Source organism: Apus apus, chromosome 2 (genome assembly GCF_020740795.1).
Source record: "Apus apus isolate bApuApu2 chromosome 2, bApuApu2.pri.cur, whole genome shotgun sequence".
NCBI classification, from domain to species: Eukaryota; Metazoa; Chordata; class Aves; order Apodiformes; family Apodidae; genus Apus; species Apus apus.
In genome coordinates, this window is record NC_067283.1 from 133,742,013 (window position 1) to 133,761,852 (window position 19,840).

Below are 19,840 nucleotides of genomic sequence, written 5' to 3' on the forward strand. Positions count from 1 at the left end.
TCACTTTTCTTCAGAAAATATAGGGATCCACCTAGACAGGTGTCTTGCAGTGGTGTTTGGTTTGCTCACTGCTTGAGACTGGATCCAGTCAGGCCCTTTGCTCTCTCTTCTCATATCCTGTCAGCTTTTTTTTCCCCCTTCTTTTGAAGGTACTGGAGAATTTGCCATTGATTTTCAGTGGAAACAGGGTTATACTCACAAACAGCAGAAAAGATGACTAGATTTCTCCATTTCCTCTCTTCTATTTCACTCCTGGGATTTACTTCCATGCTATGTGTGTTGGTAATACCTCAGTTACTCTACTGTCTAGTTTATTACTTTTAGAAGCTCCCCCTTTTATCCATCTACATAGTTGCCTTTGGTGCTAAGATACTCTTCTTTCTCTTCAGAGACTTGTTTCCCCTCTGTCATTTCCATGTCTACCTTGTTTTTTTCTACACTGCCCTTAAATTCCTGTTGACCCTTAAGCCTTACCTTTCCCACTTTAAAAACGTATCTCCATGAGGCTTTGTTTGCAATTCCCCAGCCTAGGGAAGAGCTATTCCTAAATACATTTAAGATAGGCTTGTATTTACATGTCTTTTACGGAGGACAGTGTCCAAAGAGTGTACTGCTCCAAGTGGTGTGTGACGTGGAGAAGGAAGGAAAGAAGAGTTCTATGTAGGCCCTATTCTGTGAGTTTGAAACTGTTCCCTGACTCCTTTCAGATCTCACTCCCCTCTATTTACCTCTGTGTTCTGCTGATTAGAGGGAAGAAATAATTGTGGTGGGTAAGACCAGTATCCTCCATCCCTACCCTTTTCCTGGTGTTCACTGAAAGTATTGGCTGTGTGTTACTCTATGCCATGACCATCTTTTGAAAGGAGAAGGAACCTCACCATACTGCCCTGTGATATACTGTATTCAATGCCAGAGGAAGCTAGAGTTTCTGGTGTGACTTATGTATGTGCCTACCTTTGGAAGAGCTTGACCTTCCCTACTTTCTGTCAGCAATGAAGCAGAGACTTGGAAACGTGACATGGTGATTGACCCTACCCTGAAAGCTGTGATGCCTTTTGACACCTGTTTGTGCCTGATGATTTCAATGTAAGAATTCATTATCAATAGTAACAAACATCATTAAATGCGGGAGGTACAAAGGCCAGATCAGTATTCTGCACAGCTAGCTGTGATTTAGTTTGCTTATGTCATGCTAGCCCTGTGATGCCTCTTTGTCTGAGTCACTGCCTTCCAAATAAAGAAAGAAAGTAAAGAAAATGGGTGGTTTTGTTGTTGTTTGGGTTTATTTGTTGATTTTTGTTGTTGTGTTGGGTTTTTTGTTGTTTTTTATTTAAAAAATATTTTTATTTATTTGTATCCTTCCTGTAGGTATAAAATACAACCTACGTTTTCAGTGAGACTTTTTTTGTTTTTATTTGACTTGTGTGCTTACTAGTCTCTGGTGATAGAGGGGTCACTGAAGATATAAATATGGCTTCTGCTTAAGGCTGAGAAGCCAGGACTTCAACAAAAAATAAAAAGAAGCCCTATGAAGCCAGAAGCCTTGCAGCTGCTGGCAGTTAGGATTGTCACTGGCGTTCCCTCCAGGAGCCTTCAGCTAACATACCTATGGCAATGTGCAGCAGGCAGCTGCATTCTCACGAGGCAGGGATGTAAACACAGGAGAAGGGAGCTTGGTTGTTCATATTAAGCAGAAGGAGGCCAAACAGGTGTGTGACTTAAATGTTTCCCTCAAGGTATTGTCAGCTGCTGGAGAGTCATCCTCGTGTCTGTAAGGTGCAGAAAGCTTTTTGCAGTTGAAGAGCAGCTGATGCAAGCCTTCATTTCCTACAGACATTTGGAAAGGATTGTGCAGACCTTTCTACTTTCCCAGCAGTTGGATAGTCCCAGGGTGGAATTCATTGGACTTGTTTCATTTGATCATTTTAACATTCATAGTTGTTTTCTGCTTCTTTTTTGACAAACCATATCTAATTTGCACTATTTTTAAAAATATTCTGTGGTTATCATAGAACTCCCATGGTGCATGTGGGACTGAATATTAAAGTGGAATGCAAACATATACATGTTAGTTGCACTTTGCAGCCTAGCACGTATGTAATTATGTCCAAGCTATTATGCTTTTTTGGTGAAGCCTAATTTTAATGAGTGCCTACCACTGATTAGGTGCAGTTTTCTAAATGTTAATTTAAAAGGAGTCCATGCGGTAACCCAGTAATGCTGCACTCTTTCAAAGGGAGTTTCCCTTGGTAAAGCTAATAGTTTCTGGATTGTCTCCTACACTTCATTACACTTGTGAAGATGCAACATCAATTAAGGGCTGGAATAGTGTACTCTGGAAGAGACTGTATAACTAGACTCCAAATATGCTATCTTTAGTAACAGACTGCTATGTTATTTCATTACATATTTGTACTACATCTTATTTTTGCTCTTTAGCTTCGTATTTCAAAATGTATATTTTGTTTCAAATTCAACAGTTGCTATTACATCAATTTCCTGTAAACCAATAAATCAAATCCTACAAAGCCAGTGTAAGAAGTAAAGAAAGCAAGAGAATCTTGGGACAAATGATGACAGAAACACAAAATTGGGCTGATTTTATTGCTTTAGTATTTTGCCAACTGGCTGTAAATGGGGAACAGTCTTGATTTTATTTCTAAAGACTTAGTTCTTCTGAGAAGATTTACAATACTTTTGACATTTTGACTAATTCTGTTACAGTTTGGCCTCTACTCAGATAATGGTGAGAATCTTGAAAGAACGTACACAGTCTGAGTGTGCTCAAGGACAAGTTTTGTTTTGCAAGATCTTTTGATGAAGAGAAAGATGCAGGAGTGGGGCTATTCTCCATAGCTAAGTGTGAGATCAAGATGCATGGTTTCCCTTCTGTTTTGCTACAGGATGTTCCATCACTCCTTTAAAGTGTAAAGCTTTGTAGGAGAGGTGGGTTTTTTTGGTAAAATGTAGAATACACAAGGGAAAAAACAGGACCAAAGTACGAGGAGGATGTGACCCTATTACCAAGAGTTAAGGTTGTGTTGTGATCTTACTATAGGTATAGCTAGTGATTAGTACAGTCATGGTTCTATTAAGGAATATATATAATGTTTTAAGTCAGTCGTATCAAGCTAGCTGACCTGATAAGAATGTTTAGTTTACATGTGGTTGGTACAGTGGCATGGGCCCTGAAGAGAACAGGCAGTCATGTATGTAATTAGAGACTCAGAATGTGTTGCTATGAGTGAGTAAACTAAAGATACTTCCCAACACTTACGCGACTGGTGTGAAGAATTGTGCATTGGAGGTGTGTGTATACAGGTTATGGCTAAAGTAGATCTTTGTAAGATTTGGTATAATCAAATTTTGGTTGTTTGTTTTGTTTGTTTTTGTTTTGTTGTTTTGTTTTTTTTTAAAGTCGTGTTAGTGTTCTTATAATGTCATTATTACTTCTCCCATTTGGAGACTGCTGTCTTTGTCTGAGGCTTCAACTTGAGATGTGTTTTCCATCAGAGCATCCAGTTTAGCTTGCAGCACTGGTTCTTACACAGTTTATTTGTCCTTGGGCATATTAGCTTATCTTAGAGATAAGAGTTGGTAGTCCAAGAAAAAAGTAGTAAAACATTCAAGGTCAGGTACTGCAGTAACAAGAGTTAGAACTGACCTGACACCAGAAGCACGTCTTTTCATCCAGACCTTTTAGTTTTTCGACATTTGATTATTTTACTCAGAAGAGAAACAAATTAACTAACTCCCTTTTGACTTTTTTTATCCTTGCTTTTTATTTTTCTGTAAGATGTAAGACACATCTGTTTCTTACTAGTCATTTGAGGTGCACTTCCAGCAGACAAAACATTTTGGAGACTTTCCTCTCTGCTTTGTTATTCATACTTGATACTTCTCTTAAATGCTTTCTAAGATGTGAAATACAGGGGTTTATAAAAAAAAAAACCCAACCACTTTATTTATCCGAAGCTTATCTGAAGATACTTGAGACTGAATGATGATGAGTTTTTATGGACATTAATGGGTTTATAAATTATTAATATAGCTAGATGTCCTCAATTTTTGAAGTAGTTTAAATATGAAAATAATGTGACCCAGTAGATCTAAAATCAGAAAACAGATGCTTTTGGTAAATAATAATAAAGAAAACAGAAGCTACACTCCTCTACTAAACACCAAAGCATAATATAGAGTATGTATATAAGTAAAGTTTTGAAAAATTAATTCAGGCTTTGCTGGATGACAACATTTTCATAGGGAGTGTGGGTCTGAAGTAGCATCAGCTGACGTCACTCCCTGGTGTTAGTAGGACACGTCAGGGGTGCACCTTGCTTTACTTTGGGTACCAGTGTTGCAAAGACCAATGCTGATTCTGCATCAGAGTTGCTTTGTGATCTCCCTGGTGGGTTTTCTGTGATTATTTTCTTTCCTTTCTTTTTCCAAGGACAGGGAATGGTAAATGCAAATTGTTTTTTTTTACGTAGAAATCTTTTCTTTAGAAAGAATAGCCACAGAAGTCATGTGTGTTCAGACACAGTGAAGAAAAAAATCTTCCTTGCCCACCACTACCAAAATTCTTTCTACTGAACCATATCCTCGTAATTTGAGCCAAAGTTAGGGCTGCTTCTCTCTATGTTCATCTGTTACACGTAGAGTCTGATAGTAATTTCTTTTCTGTCTTGTTTAGCTAATTCTTGCTCATGTCTGGCCATATGGTCAGCAGCCTTTCCAGTTTTCAGTAAACTCTGCATAAAAGGGGCTAAATTTAGTTGGATTATTTTAATGTACTGTTTAACACTTTATTGAGCAATTTATTATTTAGATACACTTGACACATAGCATGTTTTTAATGTGTGTAAATTTTAATCAGGTGTATCCCAAGATGCTTGTTGTCTTCCACAGATGTTTTCCATGTGAGTTCATTTTGTAGCATCAGGAATATACAGGACTGTGAAACTGCCTTGTGATTTTGTACTGATAGTTCTTGTGGTAATTTCCCTTTTTTTCCCTTCAGGTCCTGGTATTGTCTGATTCCCCAAATACCATCTGTTCCTTAATTTGGGTAGTTGGTTTTACCTTTATAATCTCAGTGAAACAGTAGTTTGAGCATAAACATGGAAGGACTACCAGTGACTTCAAGGTTTAGTTTTTGCACTTAGTTTTTGTGTTTGGGTTTAGTTTTTAGGTTTGTGTTTTGGGTTAGCTGGGGTAAATTTTGTACCTGCAGAAGTTCATTCACTTGGACCATGTAAGCATGTGTAGATCTCAGTGGGTTCTCAGAAGCTTTATTCACAGTTGTGGTGGAAATGCAATTCCTACTTACATTGGAGAAACAATATGGTTTTAGGGGTTTCTTTTGTTGAGCACCTGGGAAATAACCAGGGGAGCAAAATCAATACAGGTGGTGATAAAATTTGAATTACTGCAGTTCAGTGTACACTGCATGTTAATACTAAGACAATCTTGTCAGAAGACACAGGTGAATGGATTCGTTTAAAATGAGCAGAAACTGTTTCTGCTGAGTTGTTAAATGTAAGGGTTGGAATTTTTTTTTTTTGTCATTATGTTGTTTATTTTATGTTTTGTTGAAAGTCTCCCAGTTAACATGCTGGCTGTATCCCCAAACACTTAAGGAAAACTAAACACATGCAGTAAATTGTTGTGGTTTAAAAGAGAGGGTGTGGACGATCCTCTCTTTTTTTTTACAAAGGGAAAGAAAAAAAAATAAAATTTCTAAATTTATGAGCCTATGTGAGCTTATGTCGCTTGGTGAGGATTATGTGGCACTAGAGACTCTGAGTACCTGGGTAACTCTATGAGCTTTGTGTCATCCGGCCTGCAAAGCTGATGTGGGGAAGGGGCACCAGCCTTTGTGTGAAGTTCAGCCGTAAACAACTGAGAGCAATAACTGCCTAAGCTATTGCCACCTAATAATCACATCTGTCTGCACTCTGAATCAGCTCCCCTAAGACCTCTGTAATTTTCTTTTCAAGTATATGTTTATACATATCTATTCTGCAGTTATGTTATTGATTACAATATGTCTTGTTATTATTGAGAAGGATTTATTCTTCTAAACAAATAGACTGAAAAATCTTTCCCATTTTACCTAATTTATATCCTTACACCCTCCCTTCTCACCACATCTCCTCCAGGAAGTACATGGGGTTTTTTTTCCAGTTTAGAAGACTTTAAAATCCCCCCAGTTTTAACAATTTTTGTTTTAATGTATCAAAACACATATCTGCTACTGTAGGTAGGCTCATAGGTGAAGATTTGCATGTATTGGACATGGTTCTGGGCAGCCAGCTCTAGGAGGCCCTCCTTAAGCAGGGACTCGGACCAGATGAGTTCCAGAGGTCCCTACCAAGCTCAACTGTTCTGTGATTCTGTAATTAATATATGTATAAATGGTGTTAAAATGTGTAACAGCTGAAGTGAAGAATGTCTGTAATCTGGTTTGAAAGCTTAAGCTGTAGCCTTTCTTCATAGGATACCATGTAGGTAAATATATGCTTTAGCTTTAGAGGGTAACATGTAGGTAAAGATACAATTTAGCTTTAGAGATTTCCTTCTGAAACTTATTAGCTGGCATTTGGCTAATAAAGTCAGAATTTAGTAACTGAGACAGATATAGATAAATGGCATATTCATAAGAATATTGAAGAAGCCTCTAGATGGCTGAATATTTTATGTATATGGAAAACACCTCTGGAGTAGTGACTGAAACACGAGAATGACAGAGTTGACCTGAAATAAAGGCTTACAGATGTATTATCTCAGATAACAGATTTATTGCAGAGGATGGCCAGTACTGGAGAGCTCCTTTTTCAGAGTTTTACCCTAATATTTTCATGTGCAGTTCTAAGTTTATTTTAGGATTTAGGACATGCATTTGTATACTAGTCAAGTTCCAATCATTATTGCAGTACCAGAACAATTCCCAAGTGTTTGTTTAGTCTGTCTTCTTGAAACAAAGAGTATTTTTATTCCCGTTTTACAAGTGGGAAATGAAGGCAATGAATGATTTAATATCAGGAGTATTTGTTAATTTGGGTATACATCTAGATCCTGGTTTCTCATTTTTCCCATGTGTTTTTTCCCACTCTATCTGGCTTTATACACAGCTTCACTTTAAAAGCATTGACTTCAGCTGCAGCTGAAATGCTCAGTGCTTCTGCAAGTCAGATCAAAAGATCTCAAAAGAAGCACCAGAAAATGATAAGTATGTAAATAATGGCCAAATGTGAAAAAACATCGAAGGAACTTGTTGAGGAACTTGTCCACTACCTCTTAAGGATCCTGTGATGTCATATGTGGAATCACTCACTCCAGTTAGCTCTGTATGCAGCAGTGGTAGAAGGAGCCTCTGGAAGGGAAGTAATTGCTTTAAATAGTGATGAAACCATCTGTGGCTTTCTGAGAGCAAAGAAGTTGTAACTCCCTATAGCACTGTAAATGCCAGAGGAAATTTGTCATTATTTTCGTTATATTTCTCCCTCCCCACCCCCCCCATTTTTAATCTCCACAAGGCATAGCTGTTCCTAAATGGAGGACACCAAAGTGTTACATCTAGTGGGGAGTATTTTTCTTCTTCTCTGTGTAATTTGTATAAAGTTATTTGTTGGTTTGGTTGGTTGTTTTTTTTGTGTTTTTTTTTTAGTTCTCTTTCATTTACAAATGAAAAAAGAGTGCCTGATAAAGCACTGAAGGAAGTGTGGTATAACAGCATTTACTACTGCAATGTCGAAGCATGGCAATGACCTAAATGGAGCTGACACAGTATAGCTTTCCAGACATATGGAATGGTAACAGTCAGATATTTGGATTAATACAAAAGCACTTGATGTAATTTATCAAAAGTTTTATTTAAAAATAGTAAATATGTCCATTTTGAGACTCTGCTGGAATTGGTAGTGAAAGTATTCTTTTTATAATTCTATAATAATGATAGTAACTTATGGAGTTAAGTTGTTAACACTTTGTTTTTATTTTCACAGTGCACATACTGGGTGGCAGGATTACCAGCCTAATGTGCCCCGGATTCCCACTGCTTGCATCTCTGTGGAAGATGCTGAAATGATGTCACGGATGTCTTCCCGAGGCAACAAGATCGTTGTGCACCTGAAGATGGGAGCGAAGACCTATCCAGACTCTCTTTCCTTTAACACTGTGGCAGAGATAGTTGGAAGCAAGTACCCAGAGCAGGTGAGAATATACAAAAGGACTCCTTATTTTATTCTTTAAAAATATGAAGAAACAAACCCAAAGAGCATCCCCTTTCTAATAAATACTTCAAGTGAATAAATACTTCTTCACTTGCTCTTCTACGTTTTGGGTGTCTCTCAGCTTTTCAGTCTTTTTCAGGTAGCAGGTTTAAAACCATGAGGCTCAATTCTAACATACTAGGATCTGTTTTAGAAAACTGTATGAATTACTGTGTTCTAAGAACAGGAAATTCAGATAAACTGTACAAAATTTAACCTCTTTCTTTTTGGTTCTCACTTTAAATAATACCATCTGCATAGGCTTAGAAAGAAGTGTGTATGTAAGCAGAACTGAAACCCTAGCACTGCAATGAATACAATTGTTTTAAGTAACAAGTAATAAGTTAAAGTTGCCATAATTATTTGTGTTTGGGGCTTGCTTATTGTTCTATCAATAATCCTCAAGTGATTTCTTCATCAGGTAAATAATCCAGGTTCTGCTGTCCAGAAACAAAATTGTTGGCTGAGTTTTTCCTCAAATATGAAAGTGAATTCAGGATGTCAGTTGAACTTTTTGAAGATGGTTTTTCTTGTGCAAATCATTGCTGCATTTAGCAGGAGTTGGGTGTGTGTTAGTTCGGAATAATAAATGATCTGCACTAAAAAGCATCTGCAGATTCTGTTAGAACACTAGTTAATCCTAAATGGTTGGCTTCCATTTTAAGACTCTTCTCTTCTCTTCTCTTCTCTTCTCTTCTCTTCTCTTCTCTTCTCTTCTCTTCTCTTCTCTTCTCTTCTCTTCTCTTCTCTTCTCTTCTCTTCTCTTCTCTTCTCTTCTCTTCTCTTCTCTTCTCTTCTCTTCTCTTCTCTTCTCTTCTCTTCTCTTCTCTTCTCTTCTCTTCTCTTCTCTTCTCTTCTCTTCTCTTCTCTTCTCTTCTCTTCTCTTCTCTTCTCTTCTCTTCTCTTCTCTTCTCTTCTCTTCTCTTCTCTTCCAACTTCTTAGCCAAAAATCCTGCAGACTGAATTTGTGGTGCTGAAGGATTTGTACCTGGTATGAGGTCTTCTATGTCACCTTGCAATATGAGATGAATTTTCTGGCAGTATGATTTATTGTGAAAATGCTGTTGCAGCCTCACTGACAGCACTAGAAATTGCTGCAGAGCACATCTGCTGAGCCATGATTCTTTTTAAAACATTGTAGTTTTCTACCTTCAGTGAAAGCAAGTGCCTTAAAATCAGAAACAGCTCTTAAAAGATTTTGTCTTTTCTGAGATGGTAGTTATGTAGCTCTGGCTTAGAGAGATCCTCAGTGTTAGTATGAATCTGTTATTTCAGAAGCTTGATAACTGGGCAGGGAAAAAGTAATTTTCCTCATGATTGTTTGGTTTATATACCATCATCTATGAGTCTAGTTTTATTAAACACTGTATATAGCAAGGTAAAGACAATGTCCCAACTTCAAATTGGGATACAACGAATATAATTTTATGTCATCTGAATTAATAGCTATGCTTCTAACCAGCTAATAGGCTATGTCTTCTGAATTATATTTGGTGTTTTTCAAAATTTGACATTTCAACTCAGATTATGAAGCATCCAAATGTAACCTTCAAAGATGTGTTAATGTGCTTGCCTGTACTTGATTTTTTCTTTGCTGTCCTGCTGTTTCTTTAAGTAATGAAATGGATTGGGATCTGTCTCGAGCCAATGCCAGGGGGACTGTCGACTGTCAGGATGTTTTCGGGACTTCCCTCCCCCCAAATTTGGAGGGGTTGTTGAATAAAGCTGTGGGCTCACAAGTTGCACTTGCCTCTCACAGAGGAATGGCCGCTGCGGGACCGTATTTGAGAGTGGTAGTTAGATACACCCCCATCGTGCTCAGAATACACCCCACGTTCATGCCCATGCAAGAAGCGTCTGAGCAGGCCTCGGTCCCACCTGCTAAACTCGCCACCTTTTTATCCCCATGACCTCCCTGTCCAGTCAGTGTCACTGTCCAGAGCCAATTGGCACCCATGAGCCCCAAGTTAGGGCAGTAACTAGTAGGGGCAATGCATAACTTGTTGCCCATCCTTCCTGCCTTGTATCACACCTGTTGTTTTGCTTTTGTTTGTCCTTGAGCAGCAGGCCTGGTTTTGATCCGTTAGCTGGGTATAATCAGCAGAAGGGCTTTGCTGACTTAAATGGCATTTTGTTTAGACTTATGTGGGGAAGAAGAAGAACCATTTCCCACAGGATCTCTTCACTTCTTCCACTGAGAAGCTCAGTTTTTTTGAAACTCTGGGTAAAGACTTATTTACAAGCCCCCTGCTGATGTTAGTGGGAGTGGTAGTGGCCACACTTTGAAAATGTAACCAAGAAACAGAAAAATAAAACAAATGAATGTTTAGGTTTTTTAGTACTCAGTTCCTCTTGGAGCCTTAATGGGTCCTTCACCACACTCATTCCACTGTGTTACTCTGGTAAAAATGGGAACCATCTAGGTATTTAGGCAATAAAATATGTTGCAGACCCAAACCCTTACAATGTCTTTTGTGCCAAAGTGTTTTAAAATGCAGTACAAATCCAGGGGAATAGAAAGGTGCCATTTCCACAGGCCAGAATTGCAATTTAAGTTCTGAACTAAAACAAAAGTGAGTCTGGACCTCTGAACTCTGGGTGAAAAATCATCAGTGGGTGGTATCACTTCTACAAAGATCTAAAGCAAAACACTTTTAAATTAGACTGAAGTCTTTGAAATATAAGTGGCCACAGGTATTGCAGCAAATTATAACTTTAAAAAACAGAACTTACTTGAAAATTAGGATACTGATGAAGTCTGGTGAGAAGTGATAAGTTCTAGATGTAACCACATATTAAGTATGTTTGTGTTCATTTATACAATGACAAAAATTTAATATACTGCTTGATTCATAAATAACTCATCAATTTGTCCCGTGAGATTTTAGCATGTTTATTCAAAATAATAAATAAGAATTGAAATAATATTTGTCTGAAAAATTTGTTACAAGCAATGTTGTATATTATTATTAAAATCCTTTGAAGGATTTTAATCCAACAAAACCTGTTTATGGGGTTTTTGTTTGTTCGGGTTTTGGTGTTGGTTTTTTTTTTGTTTGTTTGTTGTTGTTTTCTTGAGTTATTTCTTGTTTGTTTGTTGTTTATTTGGCCACTCTTGTAGTGTGTCCAGTTCAGTTCTTCTTTTTAAATTAATTTTCCCAAGTGTTTTTTGTGGATTCTTGCAGTGGAAAAAAGTAAAACTAGAAAAATGTTAAGGAAAACAGGAGTAAAAGCAGTTTAAATAGCTCTGACATTTTTCTAAAAGTTTGCTGTATCTTGAAGTCTTGTAATACATGCTTTGTTTTGCTGTTGCAAAAGATGTGTGATATGATCATAATTCCAACCCAAGCCATCCTATGATAATTGATACTCCGAATTGTCAAACCTGCAAACCTTTGTTTGGGCACCTGTGCTTAACTTCAACATATCTACGCTGCTGTAAAAACTTAAAGCAGTAAAAGAAATGTAATCACTGCTTTGTGAAGCATCAAGCTCTCAGGGATGCATTCATCTTCAGAAGCAATGATGTGACATGGGCTGAGATGTCCCGTTGCTTTTTGGGGCAGCTCTGCACCCAAAGCACATGTACTTTTCAGAAGTTACTCACTGACTCCTCAGGTTTCAATTCTAGTTTATCTTTTCTGTTTGGCCAGCCAGAAGCAGGAGGCAAATAATTTATCATCAATTGCTCCAACTAAGAAAAATGTGCTTTGAAACCTTCTCTAAGTTGCAACAGGAAAGCTGGGGAGGGGCGTCCTGCTTTCAAAGCTTCTGAAAATTTATTTCACCAGAGAAGGCAGTGATAGGACAAGGGGTATTGGTTTTAAACTGAAAGAGAGGAGATTTAGGTTAGACATCAGGAAGAAATTCTTCACCATGAGGGTAGGAAGGCACCAGAACAGGTTGCCCAGGGAGGCTGTGGAAGCCCCCTCCCAGGAGGTGTTCAAGGTCAGTTTGGATGAGGCTTTGTGCAGCCTGGTCTAGTGGGAGGTGTCCCTGCTCATAGCAGGCAGGTTGGAACCTGATGATCTTTAAGGTCCCTTCCAATCTTAACCATTCTATGATTCTAAGTTTTCAAGTGGTATAGAAAACTTCTGAGCAGAAAAAGGAGACGGATTTTGTCATGCTGCCAGTCTCTCACAATGTCTCTGGTCTGTTTATCTTTGTATTATGCCTTTTAAGTCAGGGAAGAGCTGCTCTCCCCAGACAGGACCCTTGCTAATGTCAGAGCCAGTATGACTGTGCATATTCTGAGCAGAGACATCCACTGTCCTGACAGTCCCGAGGTCCTCGTTTTTTGCCTGCTGAGGCCTGAATGCCTGTAGGCACACAGAGGATGTGAGCCTATAAGATAATGAATTCAAGATCCAGCTTTTCTTCATATAGACAGAATGGAAGCAGTGGGATCAAACATGCTCTGACTTGATGCCCTGGCAGCCTTTCTGAGCTTGGAATCCCAGTCTCACGGTGCTTAGGACAACTGTGAGAGTGGAAAACCTGTGGGTTGTGGGACTTAACATATTTAAGCCTGTGTAAGTGCTGACAGTTGAGTTTGTGAAATGGAAAAGGTATGGCAGCAGAACCTGCTGAGGTCCAGGCAATTGTGAGTTAAAGGCATCTGCAGTCCATTCCTGACTTTGGTCTTGGAGAAGGAGTTTTTGAAGCAGCACACTCTTGAACCTGGGACCGTGCTATTAGCATCATCCTTCTGTACTGTACTGTGTATTGGTGAGATGTTTTATTTAAACTATGTAAGTTGACACTGGAGACTGACTGAGAAATTTACAAGTTAACTAATGTGATTTTCATTTGAAATTCAGGTAGAGCTGGCAGTAAAACATGTTTGTCTTCTCATTTTAATACAGATGTAACATGATTGCTCTTGAAGTGCAAAAGCAACTGTTCCCATCTCTGGGGAAATGCTATAAATAGTGGCTGTTTCTTGTTGGTCTGGCTTCAGTGTACCTAATATGTCAAACACTGAACCACAAAACACTTGATTAACTGAAAAGGTATTGAAGTGGATGAAGATATAACTCTCCTGTAATGCTGACTTTCAGTGTCTTTCCATGCTGTGTAGTTCTTGGTGTGCAGTGCTGTTTTACTTATCTTACAGTTACTGAGTGATGGGAGAACTGTTTCCCAAGTGCCCTACAATGTACATAAATTTAATGGTTGCTCATTATTCTGTAATCTAGCATAAATGCTGTAGAGCAGAAACAGAGGAGCTCATAAGTGGCTTTTTTGGAATCCTAAAGAGCTGTTCCAGGAATTCACTCTACCCAGCTTTTTTTGCCTCCTGCTTTTATAGAGTGCTGTATCTACATAATGTACCATTTGAAAAGTGACTCTATTTTGAACACCACAGGCATAAAAGACCGTTGAAGAATGTGCTGTAGGTCTGAGCCAAGTTTGAACAGTACTTTCAATCTAGCAGTCCTAGGAATGACCTGAGAAACAGAGATGCTAAGGTAGCAGATTATGAAGTTCTTTACCAATCCATGATTGGTGTAATAGAACCTGCTCTACAAAGGAAACAGCAGCTTATTTTTTTATTCTTCTTCCTTTCCCCATTAAAAAAATAAAAAATCAGCCCTCTCGCAGAATTTGTGATACTGGGCAAAGCTCCAGGGAACAAGAGAACATGAAAATTGTCCAGACTTCTGAGCCTGTTAGGCATTCATGCACGTAAGGGAAGAAATAATTTGTAGACAAAAAAAACCCCCAAAACTCCAAATCCAGAAAAAAAAAACAAAACAGCCTTCTCTGAAGACATGTAATACTCTGTACAATGTTGTTTTATGGCCTGGCATCCGTTCTACATATGTTAACAAAATGTCTGTCCATTAGCTCTTTGATGTGGCTTCCAGATATCCTTATCCTCAAACTAAATCATGCATACAATAGAGCTTTGAGTAGAAATGTTTTAAAAGCCTGGTGCCATCACATTATGGCTCCATTATCACATTTTCTCCATGTGGATTGTTTTGCTATTCATTCAAAAATGTTGAAGGGTTTGTAAGTGCACTTGTGAGTCTCTTTCCTGTGACTGTAAGTTGATGTTCTTCGCTACTAGAATTTAAGAGAATTTGGAAGAATTTAAGAGATAATTATGAATATCATTTGAAAGTGCCAGCCCATTACTTCATGACAGTGGACTGATGGGAAAGAAGAAAGACAAATGATGAAAAAGGAACAAAAGAAAGGGTGAAGAAAGAACATTGGCATTGTTAGAAAATGTTTTATTTTCTTTGAAGTTTTTGTATTAATAGTTGCTGAAAGAAGTAGTAGTCTGTGTGTGTTCATTTTATTAGTAACAGGACTTTGAACTATTAATCAAGGAGTATTTTTTTATATTGTGCCTTGTGGGAGTGTCAATATTGCCATCATTTGTTCTTAAGCAGAGGTCTTGTGATGAAAGCAGTCAAGTTAATATGAAACTGATATGGAGGAAGATGTCTTACTGTAACTTGACTGAAAGCCTACCAAATTTTAAGTGTAAAGTGCATGGTAAATTTTGTCACGTAGAGCTTGGCAAATCTAAAACTTGAGTTGTCCATTTAAAACCCAAGAGCTGACTGAAAGCATTTAATTCCGCTGGGGAGAACTCACCAATAGTTTGCCTTCTGACTGAATGACCAATATATCCTAAAGTAGGCATGGTTTTTTGGAGGCCTCTGTGTCTGAAATAAAATAAATACCTTGTATAAGGGGTTAGTACGTATGTGGTTGATGTCATTAAGGAACAACAGTTAAAAAGCATTGTACTACTTAGGGTGTGTGTCTGAAATATTGGTGGAAGGAGTGAATTTCTGTATGTAGAAGAAAGACTGAAAACAGCTTACATCTTCTTAAAAATGATTGTCCCAATAAAATTTTGCAGGAAGGCATCAAGTGAGGTTCACTGGTGTAATGTGACCTTTGTAATGTTCAGATGTTTTAACAATGACTATACCGTATCTATAAATGGGCAGCTGAGAGTCAGGGAGAGGGCTGGGATGGTAGCCAGCTGTGCTGATCTTGGAGACACCTGAAGTCACTCTGTCTCTCAGCTTGGCAGTGCCAGAGCAGAACCAAGGGATGTGCTCCACTGGATACAGACAAACCACCAGGACCTCCTCTTGCAAGCTGAGAAACAGTAGCTGTCAGTGCATATGAGCTATCGTAATACAAAGGAAAAACAGATTAGCTTTAATTGCCATCAGCAACTAATCTCCAGAGGGAGCAGGAATTTGTTAGTGTGTGCTAACTCAACTTGCTGGTACTCAGCTGGTGATATCCTAGGTTACAACAGCATCAGAGTGACAGTGACAAGGGATGAGGACCTCTAGATGGTCTTCCTCAATAGAGTCTAGGGAGTTTGGTGGGCTTGAGTGCTGCTCTCACCCTGCTATACATGTTCCATTTGGATTCTCTTAATGTGAGCTCAGACCGTGTGCTCTCAGCCTTTCACCTGAGCATAAATACCAGCATGTACATGTCATCTGGCTGCCTCGCCCACCCTCTTTCTCTTTTTGAATGCAGCCTAGTATCAATGCAAAGCTACTTGCTAGACCTTTGCTCTGTGCACTGCTCTTTGGAGCATTTGGTTTTCACTTCTCCACTTCTTAAACTGCAGCCAACTAAAACTGTGAGACCAGACGTTAAAAACAAACATTTAGGGTGCTTGTTTTATTAGCCAACTTCGTCTGAACACACGGTTTTGTAGTCCTTTCAATGATATGAGTATAAGCAGATACACTGTAATGTATTTTCTTCCCACCCATTCCTTTGTCTTTACTCCCACACATCAGTTTAAAGAATTACTGTGGGATTTTATTTCAGTAATAATTTACAAGTGCACATAGGGTTTACAGAATGATTGTGCAAGCTTTTTTTAATCCACATTGAAAAAGTTATCTTCTAACATTACACTGGATCCTTCTTGCATTCTAATGCACAAGAGTATCTAAAGGCTAGTTCTGGGTTTGGCAGATGTGATACTTGCCTGAGGCATGAAGAAAGAAAACACGATATTGAAGAGGAAGAAGGAAATAAACTGTTCTACATTTCATTATGAAAAAGTAGGTGCCAGAAATGCTGGTGCCAAGTGTCAAGGATTACTCTAAAAAAATCTATTCACTACAGAAGCAGGCAAATAGCTGTAGTTATGCAATCATAGAATGGTTTAGGTTGGAAGGGACCTTAAAGATCATGTAGTTGCAACCCCCCTGCATGGACAGGGACACTTTCCCCTAGACTAGGTTGCTCCAAGCCCCATCCAACCTGCCCTTGAACACTTGCAGGGAGGGGGCAGCCACAGTTACTCTGGGCAATCTGTTCTGGTCTCTCACCACCCTCACAATGAAGAATTTCTTCCTAATGTCTAGTGTAAATTTACCCTCTTCCAGTTTGAAACCATTACCCCTCGTCCTGTCACTACATGCCCTTGTAAAAAGCCCCTCCCCAGTTTTCCTGTAGCCCCCTTCAGGTACTGGAAGGCTGCTATAGAGTCTCCCCAGAGCCTTCACTTCTCCAGGCTGAACAACCCCAACTCTCTCAGCCCGTTTTGATAAGAGAGGTGCTCCAGCTCATCTGTGTTTGTTAGATGTAGACCATATGCTTGACCTTGTACAATGGAAGAAGGACTACCAAGATAATTCTTGTCTTAGTGAGTCTACAGTCCAGAAGATGAGTGCAGTGTTAAAAACTGCATCTTTCCATGCGAGTCTAGTGGAAAACTGCATGTCTAAGAGTTTGTGGGTTGGATGCAGAGGGCTGTCGGATGCAGAATCAGAGGTTCCCACGCACAGGGCCAGTGTGGAGGAAGATCTGACAGTGAGGCTTTAGATGGTGAACTGAGCTAACATTCTTAAATGTTCAAGTGGAGGGGAAATGCTGAAAGCAGTGAAATCTCAAATTATCTGGTTGGAGATGAGGTGAAAGGGGGAAAGAACTTGGTCTGCACAGTCACACTGACATTCTCATGTAAAGGTGTTGATGCTAAGAAATGTGTGATCGCTGCAGCTGAGAGTGACTCAAGGTTGTAGCAGACTATCTAGCAGAGTTTGTAGTTTTGGTGGGCAGAGAGACAGTATTCTTGAGAAACACTGGTCCAACTGCAGAATTCTGAATAGACTTGTTAGGGTTTCACACATCACATTGCTGCTTTGTGAGAAAAAGATATAGGGAGAGATGGTGAAAACAATCAGCTGGTCACAGCTGATCACAGTGGTCTTTAAGAGAATTAGTCTCAAGACCTTGTTTTGCTTTGTTAGTACATGCTTCAAGGCATTGATATAATTTGTTCTTAGTTTTTTAAATTTCAATGTTATTAGTTATTTATACCGTTTCATCAGCCTAGAAGGAGTCCTCTAAGCTTCTGAGACCTTAAAGGCCTTGCACTTTGCCACTGTAGCTTTATTGTAAATATAGTCACAATGATGAGAAAGTACTTATTATGGTTTAGCAAAGCAAAATACACTGTACAGCACATTATACCAGTGCAACTTTTCCAAATTAATAAAATGTTAAAGACCTTGTCAGGCAGGCCGGCATAAATCTTAGTTACATCTAAGAATGAGTTTTCTTTATAGGGTTTCTCAACTATTATCAGTACATATGCCAACAATATATCATAATGTAATATGTAATTTACCTAGAATTTCATTGCTCACAAACATAATTCTTACTCATTGTAACAGGTAAATGGAAATTTTGAACAAATTCTGGATTCACATGGTTGCCTTTATTCAATAGTACTTGTCAGAAAAGCAAACTAGTTTGTGTTTGGGAAGGAGATCTCATTTCTTCTTTATTGAAGTTGAAAAAAAAAGGGCACATTACAGCATCTTTAACAGAAAATGTATTTTATACTACAGTTTCTGTAGGTTTGCTTTTTTACACATGCTGAAAAGTATGTTCCTCAGAGTCTGCATTTGTTTCTCCCACTAATGTTTATTGTCTTGTTTATTCCATAGACTGCTTTACAAATTTAAACAAAAATAAACTGTGTATTATTCTAGTAGTTGCATAGTCTCTTGACATCTGATTTCTATCACAGTGTTCAAATTTACACCCATCACTGTGAAATACTAGTCTCAAGAACAGTGTATAACGTCCTGGTATAAATTACTCAGAAAAAAATCCCTTTGTGCCATTTCATATAATCATACATACTGATCATGTGAAGGGTGGAGAGGGGAATAATACCATGATGTAAGATGAAATAGTCTGTAAGCTATACTGCTTTAGAAATGGGTGTTTTTCCTGGAGTGCATATGAGCAAAGAGAAGCAGAATTTTCCTTGTCTTTTAAATATTTCAGCTCAGCAGGGAAGAATGTTAATGCTGTCTCAGTACTTCTGTATCACGTAAAATTCTGGTCTTTATTTTTGAATTGTGTGTCTGATCCAATGACCATTGTGCTTAGTTTCTACTTGTAGTGATGTCAACTGGATAAAGATTTTTCTGATCATCTTTGTGTGCCATATATAATGTGCTGCTTGTGGGAGAAGGTATTTAATGAAATAATATTCCTTCACTCTAATGAAGTTTGTTGCTGTAAGATCTATATCTATATCATCTGGATCTATAGCTACAGGTACATTTATTATCTATATGATAGTTTTAGGTCACCTGCTTCTCTTCTTCTATGGCATGCTTCTTGGCAGAGTAGAACACATTTTACTATTCCAAATGGGAAATGCCTGTCATCCAGCTTCTTGCCAGGAAAATGAATACTGAGCTCTAAAATGTCGTGTCACTCCCTCCTCTTCTTTCCTCTTTCAAATAATCAGGAAAAGGACCTGAGATCAAGTTATTCTTTGTGAAGGAAAGGAAAAACAAGATGTTAAGCTGTTGACAAGTATGTTCCTCTCTGTCTTGTCTTACAAGCAGATACTACAACTTGTGGTCTGTTCTGTTTGTACGAGTTTGTTTTTTGGCATTGCAAACCTGAAGTCAGGGATGTCTTCGATTTATGTGCTCCACTTCTGCCTGAAGTCCACTGACCTCAGTTTATATGCTAAAGTGCTCCAGGGATCTGTTCACTTAGTTGGAATTAATGTTCAGATGATACTTTGCCTGTTTCTTAACAAGTTCTGCAAGTTGTTCTGCAAGTTTTTCTGGAAGACTGCAGCTGTTATACTGTGCGTATAAATACTCTATAGTTAATAAATCTATTTATAGCAAGCCCATGCCTGATGTTTTCTCATTCATTATAGTTCCCAACCTTCAAGTAAATTTGGCAAAATAATTGGATTGCACCCTTACCACTAAGTATGGTGCATTTACTTTTTAATTTATTAATTTGGTAGTTTAATTTAAAATTGCCTAGACAAATTTAAATTGTGAAGTTCAGGAAGGAGATGCGGCTGAGTATAAAGAGATTTAAATAAGATGGCTTTGATTGATTGGTTAAATTTCAACAAAATTGGTGAGGATTGTGCTCTAGAGTATTTGAAAATATTTAAGCTTTATATTCTTTAATCTGTGGGCTTCATTACACACACAATTACCTGCTAGAGATCAACATAACAGCCCAGAATACTTTTCAAGAATGCTTGAGTTGAGTTGTTGCACAAAGAC

General features: G+C 38.3%; 1 protein-coding gene across 4 annotated transcripts in view; it reads left to right on the forward strand.

Moving 5' to 3' along the window:
* Positions 1-19,840, forward strand: part of CPQ (carboxypeptidase Q) — a 153,856-nt gene that overhangs the window by 48,625 nt on the left and 85,391 nt on the right. For all 4 annotated transcript variants that reach the window (XM_051611178.1, XM_051611177.1, XM_051611175.1 and 1 more), the window contains one exon: positions 8,007-8,214. In XM_051611178.1, the coding sequence (XP_051467138.1) occupies positions 8,007-8,214 (208 nt within the window). The remainder of the gene's footprint in view (positions 1-8,006; positions 8,215-19,840) is intronic.